The 20,811-nt window shown below is 32.9% G+C and overlaps 4 protein-coding genes across 15 annotated transcripts in view; 3 read left to right on the top strand and 1 right to left on the bottom strand.

Moving 5' to 3' along the window:
- The window catches only part of LOC145335297 (uncharacterized), a 76,300-nt gene extending 68,990 nt beyond the window's left edge, over positions 1–7,310 (top strand). Inside the window, exons 11-12 of the mRNA XM_080181034.1 lie at positions 7,090–7,117; positions 7,293–7,310. Coding sequence (XP_080037160.1) covers positions 7,090–7,117; positions 7,293–7,310 — 46 coding nt within the window. The remainder of the gene's footprint in view (positions 1–7,089; positions 7,118–7,292) is intronic.
- Positions 1–20,811, top strand: part of l(1)G0004 (RNA-binding protein pno1) — a 185,813-nt gene that overhangs the window by 36,559 nt on the left and 128,443 nt on the right. The window lies entirely within an intron of this gene.
- Positions 1,925–8,042, top strand: LOC145304573 (uncharacterized). The gene is made up of 5 exons (XM_080146488.1): positions 1,925–2,007; positions 2,395–2,451; positions 2,830–2,898; positions 5,795–5,847; positions 6,134–8,042. The coding sequence occupies exons 1-5, from the start codon at positions 1,947–1,949 to the stop codon at positions 6,233–6,235; spliced, it is 342 nt and encodes a 113-aa protein (XP_080002614.1). The 5' UTR covers positions 1,925–1,946; the 3' UTR covers positions 6,236–8,042.
- Hsf (Heat shock factor) overlaps positions 17,340–20,811 on the bottom strand; it is a 37,714-nt gene continuing 34,242 nt past the window's right edge. For 7 of the 12 annotated variants that reach the window (XR_013874131.1, XR_013874136.1, XR_013874133.1 and 4 more), the window contains 2 exons: positions 19,302–19,563; positions 17,340–18,290 (listed from right to left, as the gene is read on the bottom strand). Coding sequence is in view for 4 of the 12 variants with exons in the window: in XM_080146483.1 (XP_080002609.1) it covers positions 19,388–19,563 (176 nt within the window). In the remaining 8 variants the exon portion in view is untranslated. Of the gene's footprint in view, positions 18,291–19,028; positions 19,564–20,811 lie in introns of those variants that run through there. The other 5 variants (XM_080146482.1, XM_080146484.1, XM_080146485.1 and 2 more) reach the window with 3 other exon arrangements.

Genomic DNA, 20,811 nt, shown 5'->3' with positions numbered 1-20,811 from the left:
ATGGACATACTTACATTTTTAGGACTTGATTATAGAGTTGCTTCGCTTATTACATTATACTTTGTTGTCCCAGGAATCAATATACCAAAAATCAGATCAATCCGATGATTTGATCACATAAAAATTTGTTGTTAAAAAAAGTAAACAAATCAACATGTTTAAAATGGACGTACGGACATTTTGGTAATGATTATAGAGTTGCTACGCTTTCTAAATCGTACCTAACTACTAAAGGAATCACCATGCAAAATTTGAAATCGATAGGATAATTCTAACATGCCTAAATTAACGGAAAAAGCTATCCGTTACGGACGTACGGACGGACGGACGGACGTTCGGACGGACCGACCCTAATTATAGAAAAGCTTCGCTTTTAAAAATAAAATAGCCGAAAACAAACCTGGGACATACATGGAGCTAAAAATATATATTGGGACGAAACAACAAATGCATTTCATATCAACATATATAAATGATAATTAGATTGCATTAAAAAATATTAATAAACCATTTTTATTTTTAAAAAGCTTAACCATTTCTGTAGTTATTGAAATCTTTACCTTCAGACAGAAAAAAACACCTAACTGCTTTACATAATATAATTATTTTCATGTTGATGCAATAACAGCAACAAATCTAACAGGGGGGAGGAGGTGTTAAAATTGATCATTTCAGTCCAACCAAATCAACGAGGGGTCGTCAGAGAGCAAAATAGGAAGAGAAATTGATGTGAGAGCGATGTACGAATATATGGTCGGAGGAAAAAAGTAGAGAGAGGAGGGAGAGAGAGAGATGAGAGAAGAGTATATATTGAGATTCTCCGCCATTTCTCCGTCATTTAACTCGCGGTCGCGGCCGGAGCAACTACTATTGGAGGAACAATGGTAGTAATTATTATTTCTCGTATTCATTCGAATCCGGTGGATAGGAACCGGTTCTCATCCATACGAAAAAACTATGTCTATCATCGTATTATATCCAGCTTTCTACGAATATAAAAATGTACAATCATAAGATTGAAACCAGTTTTTTCAGCCCGTGCCTTCGGCACCTCGGGGCGAGAAATAACTATTACTGCATTTTTTAAAAGAAATTTGGCTATCTAGAAAAGTTAAAGACAGTATAGTTTTTCTTCGTGTAGCATTTACACTTTAATATAAAGTTTTTTAAAGGAGGTTTATTTTTTAATCAAGTGAATATTTATCTTTCAAATATTAATTTAATTTGTCTTTAAAAAAATGTAAACAAAAAATATTATTAGGATATAGAACTTTTTATTTAATGTTTCAATCTAATGAAATTAGAAAAATATCTGGTAAAATTTTGTAGAACAGTAAATAATTTAAATTGCAAATTGACATAATTTATGTCAGTCCAAAGATACCTAATACAATTATACAAACGTGTTATTAAATAAGTTAGTTTTACAAGTAAATATCAGTAACCTAAATATCAATTAATTGCAATAAAAGTATCAATATCATCAAGTTATATAATATTCTATTTTTGTTTTTCTTTATAAAATGTTTCAAAATATTTACATCATTTAGTCAACCACAAATAAATTTATTGGATTGTACCTTGGATTTGAAGGTTAAAAACATGAAATTTACCCCCACCTCCTGTTTATTTTTCTCCGTTCACAGTATAAATCATAAAAAAAGTTATAAAAATCATTAAAGGTAAATTTTTCATCATTTAAAGGCATACAGTAATTTTCATAATCATATCCCGATTTTGTACTTGGTCTTTGGCATCAGCAAATAGCGTCGTGAATATGAACACAGCCGAGTCCCTATAAGCAATTTGCTTGCAGACGAAAAGTGTCTCCCCCACTTGGGCAAGATAGATGTCTGATTTATACATCTATACTTATACATTTATATGACAAAGTTTTTCACATCTAGTAAGATTGTTTAATAATTTTATAGATCACTAAAAATAAAATGCAGGGCTGCCTAGCAGTTATTACAGTTTTGGCTCCTATTGCAATGGCCTATCCATCAGGTAAGAACACGCCATTATTAAAGAAATGCAACGCTTCAAAAACCATACAAAAGAATTTTGATTCTTTTTTTAAAATAAAAATTAAAGCAATTGTAGATTTACAAATTGAAAGTTTGATTTTAATTTCAATTATTATTTATCAAAAATTTTAAGCTTTTCAACAATTACACTAGTTTAAACATAAGCTTTAAATGTATAGAAAACAAATATTTTAAGTTAGCGCATTTTTTTACAAAATAAAAATAATCAAGTTCCTAAAAGCAGATCTTAATAAATAAAGAAACCTAGAATCTTATTTAAAAAATCATTGAATTATTCTTTTAAAAGATATTTAAACTCGTTTCTTAGAAATGTGGAAATAAAACTATTTTAATCCTTTTTTTTCAGCGTTACCTGGTTTACATTCATCCTTGTCTGAGAGCAACCAATACCAACAGTTTACAGGCATGTCAATCAAAAAAAAAATATAAAAACAACAATAAATAATACTTTTAAAATTTGCAACCTCTTAAAGCCCATTTACTTAAGAATAATATTTGATTCAATATTAACTGCAAACATTTTAAATGCAGGGGTGATTTATGTAAATATATGAAGGACACTTTATAAAAACATGTATTCTGATGTGTAACTAAAATACTTATAAATGAGATAAAAAAGGAAAATATTTAATTTATTTTATTTTTGTCTAAAATGTCAATGAGAAGTTATCCACTATTTTTCCAATTATCTTTTTAATTGTTTCATTAGTTATATCTAAAAACCAACACTTGTAAGAATAACCTTTAAAATTCGAATATTTGACCGACATATTGCCCACAGGATTTGACCGGATGAGAAGAACACCTTTCCACTATCCTGGATTTTATTTCTCACTTCTCAAACCAAATGGTAAGATTTTGTAATACAAAGTAGAGCGATGTCTGTCTGTCTGTCCGTCTGTCTGTCCGTCTGTCTGTCCGTCTGTCTGTCCAGAAGAACACCTTTCCACTATCCTGGATTTTATTTCTCACTACTCAAACCAAATGGTAAGATTTATCTGTTATACAAAGTAGAGTGCTGTCTGTCTGTCACTCTGTCTGTCAGTCTGTCTGTCTGTCCGTCTGTCTGTCCAGAAGAACACCTTTCCACTATCCTGGATTTTATTTCTCACTACTCAAACCAAATGGTAAGATTTATCTGTTATACAAAGTAGAGCGATGTCTGTTTGTCACTCTGTCTGTCTGTCTGTCTGTCTGTCTGTCTGTCTGTCTGTCCGTCTGTCTGTCCATAAGAACACCTTTCCGCATCCTGGATTTTATTTCTCACTTTTGATCCAAATGGTAAGATTTATCTGTTAAACAAAGTAAAACGATGTCTGTCTGTCCGTCCGTCCGTCTGTCTGTCCGTCTGTCTGTCTGTCTGTCTATAAGAACACCTTTCCGCATCCTGGATTTTATTTCTCACTTCTCAAACCAAATGGTAAGATTTATCTGTTATACAAAGTAGAGAGATGTCTGTCTGTCACTCTGTCTGTCTGTCAGTCTGTCTGTCTGTCCGTCTGTCTGTCCAGAAGAACACCTTTCCACTATCCTGGATTTTATTTCTCACTTCTCAAACCAAATGGTAAGATTTATCTATAATACTAAGTATGTCTATGTCTGTCTGTCAGTCAGTCTGTCAGTCTGTCCGTCTGTCTGTCTGTCCGTCTGTCTGTCCAGAAGAACACCTTTCCACTCTCCCGGATTCTATTTCTCAAACTAAATGATAAGATTTCAAGATCTAGTGAACCGACTGAGTTCTCCATTTAATGGAAGCCTCACATAGGTTCTAGGATGGTTTTATGCTATTTTGTTTCCATAGCTTACACTTCGAATAAAGAGTCCCTAAATGCTAGGAGCTAATAGTTCTACTGCATAAAGTAGTAAGGATTTTTATCTGAAGCTTAAGATTTCAATAACTACTGAAATAATGGGTTCTCTATTTTAGGGTTGAAGGCCTTTGGATGATTTTAGACTATTTTTACCCCCTCTATTCCCAATGAATAATTCTTTTAGAAGCTAGGGACTCAAATGTATTATAAAACAAAAGATACAAATATCTTACTGTCTGCTATAGAGTAGCTGCAGTCCTACACTGCTGTAAATAAATGCCTCGATTAACTAAATGTGTAAACTTTGACTTTAACTATTTATTTTACAAACTTTTCAGGTCCTACCCCAAACGTAAGAGTCCCAAACGTCAGAGTGGACAAACGCAAGAGTCCCAAACGCAAGAGTCCCAAACGTCAGAGTGGGACAAACGTCAGAGTGGGACAAACGTCAGAGTGGACATTGCTTAAGTAAAACATCAGAGTCTATGCTATTTTAATTATATGACAAAAAATAGACAGTTAGGCCCCCTAGCCTGCCTAGCCGCGGGCGCTCGGCCCCCTAGCCTATAACCTAACCTAACCTAATCATAAAGAAAATGACTCTGGCTGCAGCACTCAGCACCCTGGCCTACCTAGCCGCAGCGCTTTAATGATTATAAAATCGAGACTCATACGTTTTACTTATAAAATGTCCACTCTGACGTTTGTCCCAAAAATCCTGCGTTTGTCCACTCTGACGTTTGTCTCACTCTGACGTTTGTCCCACTCTGACGTTTGGGACTCTTGCGTTTGTCCACTCTGATGTTTTTCCACTCTGACGTTTGGGACTCTTACGTTTGTCGTGGAACCACTTTTCAAACAAATACACTGCCCTTTACTTTATTATATTTTGGAAAACTTTTAGAATTTTTAATTTACAGCCCATGAATTATTTTGATAATATAAAATCTTTATAATTTGTCACTTAGACTTTACCAAAGTGTTTAATAAAAATCTACAAATATAATTTTAATGTATCATAGATAATTTGCGGCATTACACCTATCTTTTGAAAACTAAAATGGTAACCTATCCTTAAAATACTATTCCAATTTTAAAATAGTTCAAGACAGTGAAATGCCAATCAGTTCAGTTCTTTTAGTCTGTGTCTTTAAATTCTATTTATAAAGATACAAAAATATCAAATTGCTATAGATTAAAGATTTAGACAATTTTCTCATTCTCACATAAACGACCCCTTAAATAGTGGATGTAAATGTTCTTTTTTTTCTCCCCAAGGTAGTCATTTTTTTTCCTCGTGAATAAATGATGAGCTTTCGCTCCATTATTTATTCCCTTGGGCAAAAAATATTCATTCCCATATAAACAACCCCTTAAATAGTGGATGTAAATATTCATTTATTTCCCGGAGGTAGTCATTTATTTCCCGGAGGTAGTCATTTTTAGAAGATTTTTAATTTTAGTTGGAAGATTTTTGAATTTTTATCAATTATTAAAAGAAACTTGATATCAGGGATATAAATGATCATAGCCGGGAAATAAATGAAAATTAAAAACCAAAATTAAACCACATTTTAGCATAAAAAAATCAGTTTTTTGTTTAAATGAGAATGATATTCCTGTTCAGTTTTTTGTTTAGGAATGAATATTTCTTACCCTCGTGAATAAATGATGACCTATCGGTCCATCATTTATTCCCTCGGGTAAGAAATATTCATTCCTAAACAAAAAACTGGACAGGAATACCCCATTCCTAAACAAAAAAACTGGATAGGAATATCCCAGTCAAATCCAAGAATTTTTTTAGGCTAGACTAGAAATTAGGGTGCCCCAAGTCTTAAATATCTTTGTAAGGCTAAGTAAATTTTACTACTAGAATATATATAATAAAATTATATAATGTTATAAAAGTTATATAATTATGTTTTTTTTCAGCCTATGATCAGCAAGTTAAGCGTGATGCTACTCCAGATTCCAGCATGCTCCAGGTACAAACTTTTCCGCCAATGAAAAAACCTTTATTTCAAAAATTCAAAAAGTACTTGTTAATTAAACAAAGGTTTTCTAGCTAATCAAATTTAATCCGGGAAAAAAATATAAAAAAGAGAGTCAGAAGGATTGTTTAAAAGGCTAAGAATTTGTTGCCATATTCCAATAGTATTTTCTGGGTCATAAATAGATAAAATATTAATTCAAATTAGGCAACTTCAATCTGGAAATATAAAAAAACTGCACAAAATGATTATCAAAAAGAGTTATCTGAAATTTTTGCAGGATTTTGGCCTGGCAGGCATGGACCCCGGGGCTAACAGAGAGGATTACGAGGCCAAGAAAAAACTTTGGGAAATGTTCAACATCTACAACAGATATTCATAAGTCAAGACGCCACAAAAATCCAAAATTTTTTAACATCTGAAATTTGTAGAAAGTATAAAAAAATATCCAGATATTATTTATTATAAAGACTTTGTAATTTTAGTTTTGCTCTAAAAATACAAAAATATCAATATATCCATATTTATAGATTTATATTAGACCATAAAAATATAGCAATATACATGTATAAACAAAAAATATGTAAAAGAGACAGTAAAAATTAGAATAAAAATCTTGATCGCCAAGGCTCGGCAGACGCCTGTAAGCGTCAGAGAAATCAACCTTTTACAATTTTAAAAATCAGCTGGAAGTATAAAACTGACCAAAAAATGGCAATCCCACCTTTTTTGAAAAAAAATTTAAAGCATCCAAACTGGTTTAAATTTGAGGCTTAGTCTTGGCTGACGAACAGCTGCCGAGCCCTGCTTTATCTGTTGCTTCACAGAGCTGGGTTTTACAAGTCAATGTTGTAAAAACAAATTTATATTTTTATTTTAATATATTTTATCTATTTAAAACGCAATATAATAAAAAAAACATTCCATTTAAGCATGTTAGCTTTCTTTTACTTTTTTACTAATCTAAAAATCAAGCAAAACAAAAATCAAAAAGTGCGCAATTTATATAAAAAAAATCATTTAAAAAAGGTTTTAAATTGATCAAATTTAATTTTACCACTAAGCTTTATCAAAAAACAAAAAAATTTGTTGTTTTTCAACAATTCCTCCTCGATGTGTGAAAGATATCAAACTTTTTTTTCGTATTAGTGGTTTAAGAGTTTAAATTAATGGTTTTTATGAAAAAAATGAACAAAATTTAAGAAAAAAATTTTATTTTACACATATGATTGCATAATTTAATGGTGGGAAAAACTCTCAAAAAGTGATTATTTTAGCATATTTTAACAAGGATGTCCAAGCTTTTTATTTTTTTAAGGAGGGAGGAGGGTGGGGTAAAATGAGGGGTTTGGGTGGGGGGTAAACCCCCCCTTTACCCTCCCCCTTCTTGGACGTCCTTGTTCTTTAATTCCATGTATAAATCTTTATCTATGTTTAAGCAATGCAATGGTAGATGACTCATCAAGCAAACACTGTAAACTATTCGGATGTAGTCCCTTTCGTAACATCGCGCCTTATGGGGCGATTCTTCGTAGCTTTCCTCCTATTTATAGCACCTGCAGGGGGCTCCAACTCTGCGGGGCCAATTACCCAACCCCATGGGACAATCACTTAACCTAACCTAAAAAAAAACCTATAAAAAGCCATTTCAAAAATACGACAAATCGCTCCTTATGGGGCGATGTTACGAAAGGGACTATTCCCAAATATTCTTATAAATGCTGAGAGGGAAGGGACATTGGACTATAAATTACACTGGTACCCAAAGTTTTATAATCCTGTTATCCTATTCGTTGGCTTAGAATATTTGGGTACTTTTCTTGAATTTTAATTTGTTGGTTTTAATTTTAATCAGAGAATGGGTTGTTTTCTTTATAATCATTGGGGATGAACATCAATTTATCGTTCATTGTCTTATCCCTTAAGATCCCTGATAATATATGTAACTTTTACCACAAAAATTTTTGCTCTATCCTTGTAGATTTAAAAGTTGAATATATATTAGTTTCAGAAAAAAAATATAAGTAGTTTAAAGAAATTTAGTTTTATCTGGAATTTATATAAAAATTGTCTTAAATGTTACTCAAATAGAAATATTTTTTGGGTGTTAACAGAAAATTCAGCTCAAAAATAAAACATTATATTATAAAATTTGATTATTTTTCGACTTTGAATAAATTTATGTTAAAATAAAATAATCTTGCATTTTTTATATTTTTCAAAAAAGCAATGCTTGTATAAAATTAGCAAATATCAGTAGGTTTATCATACGAACTAATATATTGTAGCTTTTGAATGTTAATTTCTACGGATTTTTTTGTCTTTAGATGAAAGGAATAGCAGCTTTATTTATTTTACCCATATCTTTGGTGTTTTGGTCTGATTTTGAAAATTTCTGCAGGTAACATATTAGAATTATATTTCTCGTATTCATTCGAATCCGGTGGATAGGAACCGGTTCTCATGAATACGAAAAAACTATGTCTAGCATCGTATTATATCCAGTTTTCTACGAATATAGAAATGTACAATCATAAGATTAAAACTAGTTTTTTAGCCGGTGCCTTCGGCACTACGGGGCTAAAAAAACTAGTTTTAATCTTATAATTGTACATTCTATATCCGCGGAAAGCCGTTTATAATACGATACGAGAAATAACTATTCTCGTATTCATTCGAATCCGGTGGACAGGAACCGGTTCTCATCAATACGAAAAAACTATGTCTAGCATCGTATTATAAACCGCTTTCTACGAATATAAAAATGTACAATCATAAGATTCAAACCAGTTTTAATCTCATAATTGTACATTCTATATCCGCGGAAAGCCGTTTATAATACGATGCGAGAAATAACTATTCCCGTCACTCCAAGGAATTTTTTTCTATACAAGAAAGGACAAGTGGCTTTTCTTTTGATTTTTCACGAAAAGGGTTCTAAGGGTTGTTTAATTATAGATAAAAAAAGCCGCTCACTAACATCCAGGGATGCGAAGCCGTTTAACTTTGTTGCGGCTCCGGCTCATACCTAAAATCAAGAAAAACTAAAAAATCCAAGTCTAGTTTTGACTTATGAACGTTTTAAAAGTTCAATTATTGAGAAAAATGGACTTGAGACACATAAAAGAATTGAAAAGCATGAATATTTGTTTTTCTCATCATGGCGATGAAACTTAGACTTGAAAATTTCTTGAATTTTCTGGTTTGTCAGATATGAAATCTAGGCATCTTGTTGAGCTAGATGGCAGAAGCCAAGTTAAGATTTCGAATTTAAAACTTTGCCAGCTTATATCAACAACGAAATTATTTTTTTTAAAACACGAATCCTATACGTGATTTTCAGCTGTCGTGGGAAGGGCAACACACAATTTACAACAATTTTATCTGCCCCCCCCCCCCCAAAAAAAAAAAAATAAATATTATTTTAGATTTATTTCGCTTTTTGGCTATACCTTTTTCCTTAAACTTTACAGTAATGAATTGTGAGTGCATAGTAAATCAATGATCCTTCAGTTTTTAAAAGCGAAGCTTTTCTATAATTAGGGTCGGTCTGTCCATACGTCCGAGATAGATAGCTTTTATTCGTTAGCATGTTAGAATTGTCCTATTGATTTCAAACTTTGCATGATGATTCCTTTAGTAGTCAGGTACGTTTTAGAAAGCGTAGCAACTCTATAATCACTACCAGAATGTCCGTACGTTCATTTTAAACATGTTGATTTTTTACTTTTTTTACAACAAATTTTTAGGTGATCTAATTATCAAATTATTGATTCCTGGGACAAAAAAGTACAAAACGTACAATATCATAAGCGAAGCAACTCTATAATCAAGTCCTAAAAAATGTAAGTATGTCCATAAACATTATCCTGTATCAAGCCGTTTTTCAACATATATACTTAAAATTTTGCTTCGAATCTTATACATTTATATTCTGATTATTTACTTCAGACACTATACAAGCCTTAATGTTCGTTTGTCCTTCCATTATAGAGCTTCGCTTTTTTGTAGGTTGTCATCCTTGTTTACTGAATGTTAACGGAATGGAAAATTCTAATTGTAAAATTCTTTAATCTCTAAAACAATTTTTAACTGTTTCAATTAATAGTTTTAATGCATTTTTAGGAATTTTTCCAATAGTTCTTTAGAATTTTACTATCACAATTACAAACTGTATGTGGTCCAAAGATGAAAACATCCACAAAGCGTAGTAGTTCAATAAATTATAAAAAAAAGGAATTACGCTTGAAATATTGTAATATTAAAGAAAAAAGAATATTATTTCTAGTAAAACTTTGTATCGGATATATTTCTGCTGGATTAAAACCGATTTTAGGCCATACTTTAAAATGTCTGATTGTTTTCTATTTTAGTAAATTTTGTACAAAAATTAAAAGAAACCATGTTTATTGGCCCCGGCACTCTGGCCCAACAAAATTATTTAAATTTTATTATCCGCGGAAAAGGCTATCTATAATACGATACGATGCGATATCTTATAAAAGTATGAACCAAGTTCTATATTGCTTAATTTAGTCGTACATACTCACTTATTTTAATGTTGCTACGATTACAAGAGTATATCTGATAGTTACATCCTCATGCAAGGTTTAAAATTGATAGGTCAATTCTAACACGCCTAAAGTTTTGTACAGCGCTCTCGTTATGGAAAACTAGCGGCTACGTCCCCTAGAAGCCTCTAGGGGCACGTAAGGTAGGAGGGGGAAAAGTCGACCTCATCCCATTTTAAATTTGAGTTTCAAAAGAGTAAAAAATATTTTTTTGGGGGGGGGTAAGGGGGTGAAGACACCCTCCCCAAAAATAGTTTAAAACATTCCCAGGATCTATAAGATGCTTCACTGTAAAGGAGAACAATACCGGTTCAGCGGTTAGCGAGATCCTTCGGGACAGACAAAAATTGCTTACTACTTTATATAATAGGATAGGATATAGAAAGTTTTGCTATAAGAAAACCCTAATTAACCGATAAGCAATAAACTGACAGTAACAGATCATTTCATACAAATAATCAGGAATAAACCAATGCAATGGAGGATAAATTGATATCATTACCAATGATAATACACAAAATTACCCTTTTCTAGAACATAGTTATTTGTTGCAAAGTTTAGACACTAACAACAAACCAATCTTAATGAAAGTATCCTAAGAATTTTAGACAACGAACAAGATATTGTTTTTTTAAAGCTTTGGGTACCAGTGTAATTAGTGCAGTGTTCCTCCCCTCCCTGAAAAATATTTAGTTTTGCGACAAATATTTGCTCTATTTTTTTTAATTGAATTTAGAATTTAGAAAGATGCAAATTGATGATAAACAAAATACCCTTGTTGATTCTGATACTTTGGAGAGTTGATTGTAGTAAGGCGATGAGACTTGCAACACTAATACAAATTAAATCAGGCTAGCATTTCCGGCAGACAGACGAACCGACACATACACATGTATAGTAGATTCGCTACTGAAAAACACAGATTTTATTTTATATTTATTAGAAGCAAAAACAATAATAATATTTACAGAAAATAACCAAAATAAAATTTTCACAACATTTCGATTTTTTGGTGAATCCTAAAATGGTGGGTCCGGCTCTCTGGCATATCTCAATTTTGGCGAACTTAAAATTTTGCAACGCCTTAGTAGAAACAAAATTAATTTATATTTAGAATATATACATTCTGTATTAAAAAGCAATTAAAATTATCAAGAAATTTAATTTTGTATAACAAAAATATCAATTTGATTTTAAAAATTAGCGATGACATCGCAGACAACTTCGTATGAAACTAATGTAAAAATTTGAGTTACTTCTAGGATGTCATGACACTTTTTTTTAGTAGCGAAGCTACTCTATTTCCAAAATGTCCATCTATACTTAACTTTGTCATAAATGGAGTAGGGGAAAGGTGATTTTCTCAGCTACTATTCAAGATAGACACCTGAAACTTCTTGACACCATTCATATAATCATTTTTGAAAACAATGGCAGTTGTAGGTAGCTTTACCCCTTCCTTTTTTGAGTGGGGAGGAGGGGGACGGGCATTGAACGCTTCCTTAAACCTTTTATATCATCCTCTATTACAGCAAGAAGGTTGTGTGCATATTCCCTGGTTGTTAAAAAATTTCCGACCGTAAGTCGTTACCTTGATAAAACAAACAAATAAACTATTAGGAAACCATTGTTTTAGAGTTCCTCAGGTGTTTTCTATCTAATTTTATGTGTGAGAGTCCACATCTCTATCCTTGGGGTTACAGGATGCGAACAAACAAGGCAGGATCATGCAGGTGAAGAACAAAAATATTTTTTTTTTACTTAAACAAAGCTTTTTACATTACCAATATATTAAAAGATCCTATAGTAGTCCATATCAATTTAAAATATAGGGTTTAAAGTCATTTTCAGGTTTTGGGTATGACCTGCATAAAACTTTAAATGGCTCCTATGAAAGCACTTTTAGACTAAGATAATTTTATTTTTAAACTCCAAGCTTAAACTAACATGTTAACATGACATATTAAAATGTCATAAGAATCTGCCGCTATTTTCCCACCAACCGCTAACTGCAGTGGCAGACAGCTTCCAAGTACACCACTGAAGTTTATATTTTGAGAATTCTAATACAAAATAAACTTTTTTTTTGGAAAAATTGCTCTTCTACCCTCAAAAATAAAGAAAACTACAGCAGCTTAAAATCTTTAAAAAGGGCCTAACAAGGATGACAACATCCATAAGTAGCGTGGCACAAAAATCGTGGATGGGAATACATACAAATAGAATGAAAGAGTAATCTTTAAAATCAAGAAAAGATTCACTGGAAAAAATAAACACAAAACCTTATTTTATTTTCTATAATGATTGACATACCAACGGCCAAAGTAAATTATATGCTGGATTTAATTTAGATATCAATAACTAAAAAAGATTTGAAAATCGGACCATAAACACCAAAGTTATGGTGAAAAATTTGAAAAATACAAATATAGCCTAAAACCTGCTAAAAAGCAGTCCGACCGCTATGAATGTGTGAAAATTAATTATGCTCGTTAGTGTTGGGAATGTTGACAAAAAGTTTCAGCCTTCTATCTGTCATAGGAGCCGAGAAAATCACGTTCCCCCCACTTTGTCTCCAACCGAAATACGGACATTTTGAATTATAGAGTAGCTTCGATACTAAAGTAAAAGGGTAGGAAATACAGAAATTCTTTATAAAACAAACACTCTTTTAGACGGACTAAAAGACATTTTAAATTATAGAGTAAATTGCAAACAAATAAAAGATTCATTTTTCAGCTCAATTTGTTCCTGCAAACATTTTAAAAAAAGCCTTTCTATAATTTTGATCGGTCCCCCCGCCCGTACGTCCGTCCATACGAATTAGAAAGTGTAGCAACTCTACCAAGAAAGTCTGTACGTTCATTTAACCCTTAACGGTCGGAAGGGGGAGGGGGGGGGCGTTGAACGCCCCCCCCATCCGGTTTTTTCTATCTCATTTTCTGTGTGTGAAAGATAAAGAGCCCATACTGCTTGACTTTTTAAGTGTGGGTATGACACATAACTGAGAGTTGGAATTTTTTGAATATCTCCATCCTGGCGGGCACAGGATGCCAGCAAACCTGGCAGAGTCATCCAGGTAAAGAACAAAAATATTTTTTTAATTAAACAAAGCATTTTATCTTACCAAAATACTAAACTATCCTTTAGTAGTACATCCTCATATTAAATACAGGTGTTCAAGTCAATTTCAGGTTCCAGGTATGATCCTGCAGGTCCTGATCCTCCAGGTCTCCAGAAATCTTTAAAAGGCTCCTGTGGCTGCAATTTTTGACTTAGAGACTTCAAACTTCAAACTTAAGCTTTTCTTACATGTATACATAATGTATTAAAATTTCATAAAGATCCGCCGCCGTTTTCCCGCCGACCGCCGACTGCGGCGGCTGGCAGCTGCCAAATATAGCTGCTGCCGCTGAAATTTATGTTTTGATATTTCAAATATAAAATTTACATAAGAATAAACATTTTCTGCAAAAAAATTTTCTTCTAGCTTCAAAAATAAAAAAATTACAGCCGTTTAAAATTTTTAAGTAAAAAAGGACCTAAAAACAAAGGTTGTTAAATAAAAGGGTGAAGGAAGCAAAAATTGACTTTGACTTACTTAAGGTCGGAAATTCATCATAACACAGGGGACTTGCACAAAAAAATTTAGCCCTCTAGCTCTAATAGAAACTGAGATAATAAGGGGGGGGCGTTGAACGACCCCCCCCCCCCCCCCCAACTGATTAAGGTGCGGCAAGGGGCCCGACTGTTAAGGGTTAAAACATGCTGATTTGTAACTTTTTTGACAACATTTTTTGTATGAAATAATAATTAAAATCGACATTTTAGAATTGTCATATCAATTTCGAATTTTTCATAATGATTCCTATGACAGTTAGGTACAATTTAGAACAGTTTTGTACGAATAAGAAAGCGTAGCAACTCTATATTATCTATCAGAAAGTCAGTAACTCCATTAAAAGATGCTGTTTATCCTTTTTATCTGGTTTTTGGAATAATGATTCCTAGGAAAATAAGTTAAAGTATTATAAGCAAGGCATCTCTATAATCAAATCCTAAATATGAAAGTATGTCCTTTTACTGATTCCTATATTTATGCAATTTTACAAAAAATGTATGTACAATTTTGTTTAGACTTGGAAATTAATGTTCGTAATTTATTGTTTGACTGTCCTTCCTTCTGATTTTAGAGCTTTGATTTTATGGATGTTGTCATCCTCGTTTTACTTTAAAGTGAACACATTTTATATTCTGCGAATAAATTGACGCCTAAGCTAAAGTCACCCGTTACTGTTGAAATGAAAGATAATCAGAAATAAAATATGATACATGTATAAAAAATCAATATTTTTTATATTTTTATTCTCAAAACTGTTTAATTAATGGTGGTGAATTAACCACTTTTTGGTACGCCCCCCTTGAAACGCCTCTATTATTCTACATTCAAATTGATAATAGTACACAAGGTTATTAGGTACATTGTTGTATTGATTTTTTAAAGGAAAAAAGAAATTCAATTTTAAAAGATAATTTAATAACAACCGTTCGAGATTATATTAATCAATAATAATTTTTAGATTTTTTCGTTTAATTAAATTCTTTGAAATTTTGGCGATAGTTCTCAGTGAGTAAACATACAAAATGAATGTTGTTATATATTTTTGACTTTAAACAAATGCTTTAGTTAAGACAAATTAGTTGTACCAAATAATTTTTTTAGTAGAAGAACTACTCTATAACTCAAAATTTTAATGTGTTCGTCTGTAAGAATTGGTATTTGAAAAAGCTAAAGATTTTAACTGCTATATAATAAAGATGGCTAAATTTTTATGGAAAAATTATGGTTTCCTCAAAGGGACTAGTTGAGCAAAGAACACCGCAAACACTCTAAATTACAAATAAATTGAAAATAATGAATTCGGAAATTTTTAAAGTGAAGCTTCTCTATAATTATGGTCGATCGGTCAGTCTGTCTGTCCGGCCGTGACGGTTAGCTCTTTTTGTTAATTTAGACATTTTTTCTTATCAATTAAATAATTTTGTATGTTGATTCCTATATAAGTCAAATACGATTTAGGAAGCATAGCATCTGTTAAGTAAATGTTACTAGAATTTCTGTATGTCCATTTCAAACATGTTGATTTTAAATTTTTTTTTGCGATAGTTGGCGATAATTGAAATAATGATTCCTAAGACAACATTGTACAGTGTTTTAGCCGAAGCTTCTCTATAATTAAGTCCTAAAAATGTAAGTATGTCCTTAAACAGTATCCTATATTTAAGCAGTTTTACACTCTACAAATGTTGATGTGCGTTTGACCTACCACTTCAGATCTTTGCATTTATAGATGTTGTTTATGAATGTTTTCATAAAATCATAATGTTATTATAATTTACTGTATATGCACAAATTTATATCCAATAATATTAACCGTTCCTAACCTCTCTGGAGGGCCTTAACCCTGTCAGGATTATTTAATATTTCCTAAACTAATCTAACTCAACCTAACCTAACCTAACCCCTGGGAAGGGGGGTAAATCCTGGAGGGTTTCTGTTATAACTAACATAACTAAACCTAACCTAACCTAATTTTACTGAGCCAAAGTGAATCTAACCCCTGCGGAGGTTTCAAACCCATTAGGCTACTCAATATTATCTGACCTTACCTAACCTTACCTAAACCCTGCAGGGAGCCCTAATCCTGCGAAGCTACTCTATATTATCTATTCCTATCTAAATAAACCTAACTTAACCTAAACTAACCAATGCAGGGGACCCTAACCCTTTTGGGATACTCAATATTAATTAAACTAGCCTAACCTTACCTAATTGAATCTAAAATAGCCTGACTCCTGGAGGCAGCTCTAACCCTGCAGGGTTACCCAAGAATATCTTACTAAACCTACCCTACCTAACTCTATCCTAACCCCTAACATAACGGGTCTACTCAATATTACCTAACATAACCTAGCCTAGCTTAGCCTAACCTAATCTGACTTAATCTATCATAACCTAACCCCTATGGATGTGCTAACCCTTCAAGGGTACTTAACATTACCTAAACTAACTTAACATAGCCTAACCTAACCTAACCCAACCCATGTGGAGGGCCCTATTTCAGCGGGACAACTCAATATAACCTAACCTAATTTAATTTAACCTTGTTTAACCTAATCTAAACCCTGTGGGAGGCCCTGACCCTATGGGGCTACTCAATTTCATCTAAACTAACCTAACTAAACGTAACTCAATCTCTGGAGGAGGCCCTAACCCTGTGGAGCTACTTAATTTTACCTAAACTAATCCCTGTGGAGGAGAGCCCTTACCTTGTTTAACCTAACCTTACCCGTGCAGGGGGCCCTAACTCAGCGGGGCTACTAAACTTTACCTCACCACTGCACTGTGGAGGGCCTCCAGGGCTTTAATCTGATAATTTTTCATTTTTAATATCCGAGGAAAGCTGTCTATAATACGATGCGTTAAATAATTATTACTCAGCTTTAAAAGAAATCAGATTTCAAGTCTTTAACTTCCCTCATGTCCAATTGTTGAAATTTTGAAAGTTTTTTAAATCTGCCGTTTGAATCATATTGTTTGTTACATCTATATTTAAACCTTTAAAGATTTTATATTTCTATAAACCATTTCAAAATTAATTTATGATATACATTATTTAATATACAACATTCAAATATAATTTTTTTATTTCATAAATAACATTTTCTACTTTTCATCCCTATTGTTCTTAAAGTGTTAACTCAGTATAAACTTTGTACTTTCCCCCCAACTAATTTGTCTAACTACGCCTCCCACAATACAAAACTGTATAAAAGTCGTAAGAAATTAAGACGGAAAAAACTCGAGATATTTGTCATGCACGTAATACGTGGACCCACCATTTTAGGGGTCACCGATTTTTTACATTTTTTTTATTTTTTTTTTGAAACCATAAAGATAGGTAAGGTAATAATAAAATTGAAAAAGGAAAAACAATAGGTAGGTGACAGATTAAGATTTAAGAGCTGGAAAAATTAACATATTGTTAATTTACTGAAATCTTTCGTCTGTTCCTAACTCTTAACAGAAATAAAATCTCAGAACCATGTTAGATTTCATTTAGTTAACAAATATAAATATAAGATTTAAATTCTTCTTTTATTAAAAAAGTGTGAATATAAATTAAAATACTTGGTTAAGTTGAAAAATCGAAGGTTTATTTATTTGGTAACTATAAAGGCTATTTACGGGCAAACAGCTGTCTATCAGGAATCTGAGGGGATAAGAGATACACGTTAGATTAATGTACACCCCCAATTTTGATAAAACCTTGAATTATCTTTCAGTAGATTAAGATAATCTAGAAAAAGTTAATTTGTTAAATAAGATCCCAAAGTTTTGAAGACAGCCACTTTACCGTAAACAGCTGCAAAAAATACCTTCATTTTATCTAATTAACTTAGTTGCGCTAAAAAAAATAAATATCTTGATTAATAACATTTTTAAATAGCTCAAAGCTTTAAAAGCTTTTGTTAATGGTTAAGAAGCAACTTTTTGGTATAGTCACTTTCGTAGCAACGCCTCTTAAGGGGCTTTTCGAAGTAGCTTTTGATAGGTTATTTTCAGTTGGGTTAGGTGATTGCCCCGCAGGGTTAAAGCCCCCCGCAGGGAATAGAAAAAGGAGAACAGCTACTGTAAAATACGATGAAGCACCCCTTAAGAGGCGTTGCCACGAAAGGGACTATACCCTAACTTTTTTATACAGATTTTATTTTGATACAAAAATATTCCAATATATGAAACTTTGGGTGCCAAAGCTTTAGGAAAAAATACATTATTTGAGTACTTTATTTCATCACTAGCGGCTACGCCCCCCAAGAGGCCTCTAGGGGCACTTGAAGAGGAGGGAGATGAATTCGATAACTAAATTTTTTATTTAAGATTTGTAAAGAAAAAATATTTTGGGGGTTGGTTAATTTTTTTCTAGGGGCGATTTCTCTTTGGAGGGAGTCGGTATATACCATCCCCCAAATAGTTATATACCTTCCCAGGACCGATGAAAAGCTACCCTGTAAAGGAGACCCATATCGGTTCAGCGGTTAGCGAGATCCTTTGGTACAGGCAAATAGACAGACATACATCGCTACTTTATTTTTCATCATAGGACTACATTAAAGGGTGCTGTATTTGGATTGGTTTGTATAGTTAGAGTACAGATTATTTTAAACTTAATACCTTACATAATCCAAAATTTTTAATAATAGAATGAGATCTAGAATTAATTTACTTGAAAGTTCTATAACCCTCATTGGTGAAGTGTTTCTTCTAGGTTTTTTAGTGGATTAATAATTTGGGGATATTCAAATTATTTAATATAATAATACTATAACATGATAAATTTAACACTGAAATTAATATTAGTTTTAGTGCATGAAACAACTATAAAACAGACATTGAAATACTTGCAATTTTTCTTTAAAAAAATAAGAAAATTATAGAAACCAAAATTTTAACATTTTATAATAAAATTTCTTTGCTAATAACAAATCCAGCATAATAACTATATATGGAAAAAATGACAGAAAATTCGAATGATATTTCCCCTTTGCTGGTGCTATTTTTAGTAGCGAAGCTACTCTTGCTAGTGTATGTCCGTCTGTACATTCACAACATTTAACTATTTAAGCTTACAATGTTTTGTGATTTTTTTAGATGGTAATTATACCTGAAGTTAATTGAAATTCTAGTTTTTTTTTCCAAGAACAGTTTTACTACCTATTCTTTTTACAGTTAAACTATTGTAATCTTTAAAACGCTGAGCTACAGGCGGATACAATTACCCTTGTTATATATCAAAACAATATTAGTACACAAACCCTTATGAAACTATTTCCAATTTAAATGGTATCAACAATCTAAACAACAACATTACAAGCATGAACAATTGAATAGCAGCGTGACTTTAAAGTCTTGACAAAGGATTGATATCGTCCTCCTGGATCATGGGCGTGTTCAGCGTAGAATCTGGGGGTGACCGGCCCAGCGGGGTGGCCAGGGGCGTGTTCAGGTCAATGTCTGAGATGGGGGTGCGGATTTGGGTCAGGGGAGGCGGGGGCGGCATGTTGCCCAGAATGGAATCTGAAAAATAGTCCTTTATTAAAACAACTAGCGGCTTCGCCCCTAGCCTCTAGGGGGCTTTGCCCCAAGAGATGGTAAAAAAAGTGTGGAAACCTTCCAAAAAGGTAAAAAAAAGTGTGGAAACCTTCCACAAAGGTGAAAAAAAAAATGCAGACTGCGGCAGCCTGCACCAGAGCAAAATAAAAAATAAGGGGGATATTTTTTGTTTTTCGGGGGGTTAGGGGTAGGGTTGGGCCGGATATTTTTTTGGTCGGATACCGGATATCCGGTAATTTTTAAATGCCGGATATCCGATATCCGGCCGGATATCCGGCCAACGCCGGGTATCCGGCAAATATCCGGTTATCCGGCCAAATTACCGGATATCCGGCCGGATAACCGGCCAAATTACTACATATTAAAGTATCAAAAAAGGATATAGTTCCATTCGTGGCAACGCACCTTAAGGGGCGATTCGTTTTATTTTTTAAATTGCTTTTAATAGGTTATTTTAGGTTAGGTTAGGTTATATTTGGTAAGGTGATTTCCCCGCAGGGTAAGGCAATTGGCCCCGCAAGGTTAGAGTCCCCTGCGAGGGGCTAGAAATATGAGATACGCTACTGTGAAAATACGAATAATTGCTCCTTAAGGGGCGCTGCCACGAAAGGGACTATTCCCGCAAAAAAAAATTTCTTCATAAACTGGTGTTTTATATTATACTAGCGTTTGCGTCCCTAGTATCTAGGGATATATATTAGAAGGGACATGAAAGTGCAGAAAAATAACTTAAAACCTTACAACGACTTTTTTTTTATAAAAATTAAACAGCCTAAAACCACCCTGGGACTTATAAGAAGCTTCACTCTAAAGAAGAACCATATCAGTTCAGCAGTTAGCAAGATCCTTTGCTACAGACAAAAAAAGCTTAGTAAATAAATCTAATTAACTATTACTACTCTCAATCTGTAATATCAATCTCTAACGGTTGGAGGATTGGCGGGGAGGTGGCGTTGAATGCCTCCCCCCCCCCCTCTGATTTGTTTCTATCCCATTTTCTGTGTATAAAAGGTAGAGGGCAATAACTGAGTGACTTTCAAAATATGGGTATGACACATAACTGAGAGTTGAAATTTTTTTAATACCTCCTTCCTGGCGGGCACGGGATACCAGCAAATCTGGTAAGGTCATTTAGGTAAAAAGTAAAAATATTTTTTTACTTAAACAAAGCATTTCATGTTATCTAATACTAAAATATCCTATAGTCGTACA

Source organism: Acartia tonsa, chromosome 13 (genome assembly GCF_053477335.1).
Source record: "Acartia tonsa isolate MP-2025a chromosome 13, ASM5347733v1, whole genome shotgun sequence".
In the NCBI taxonomy this organism is placed as follows: domain Eukaryota; kingdom Metazoa; phylum Arthropoda; class Copepoda; order Calanoida; family Acartiidae; genus Acartia; species Acartia tonsa.
Note: the sequence above shows the minus strand (reverse complement) of the source record. Positions and strands in the feature narration are given on the sequence as shown.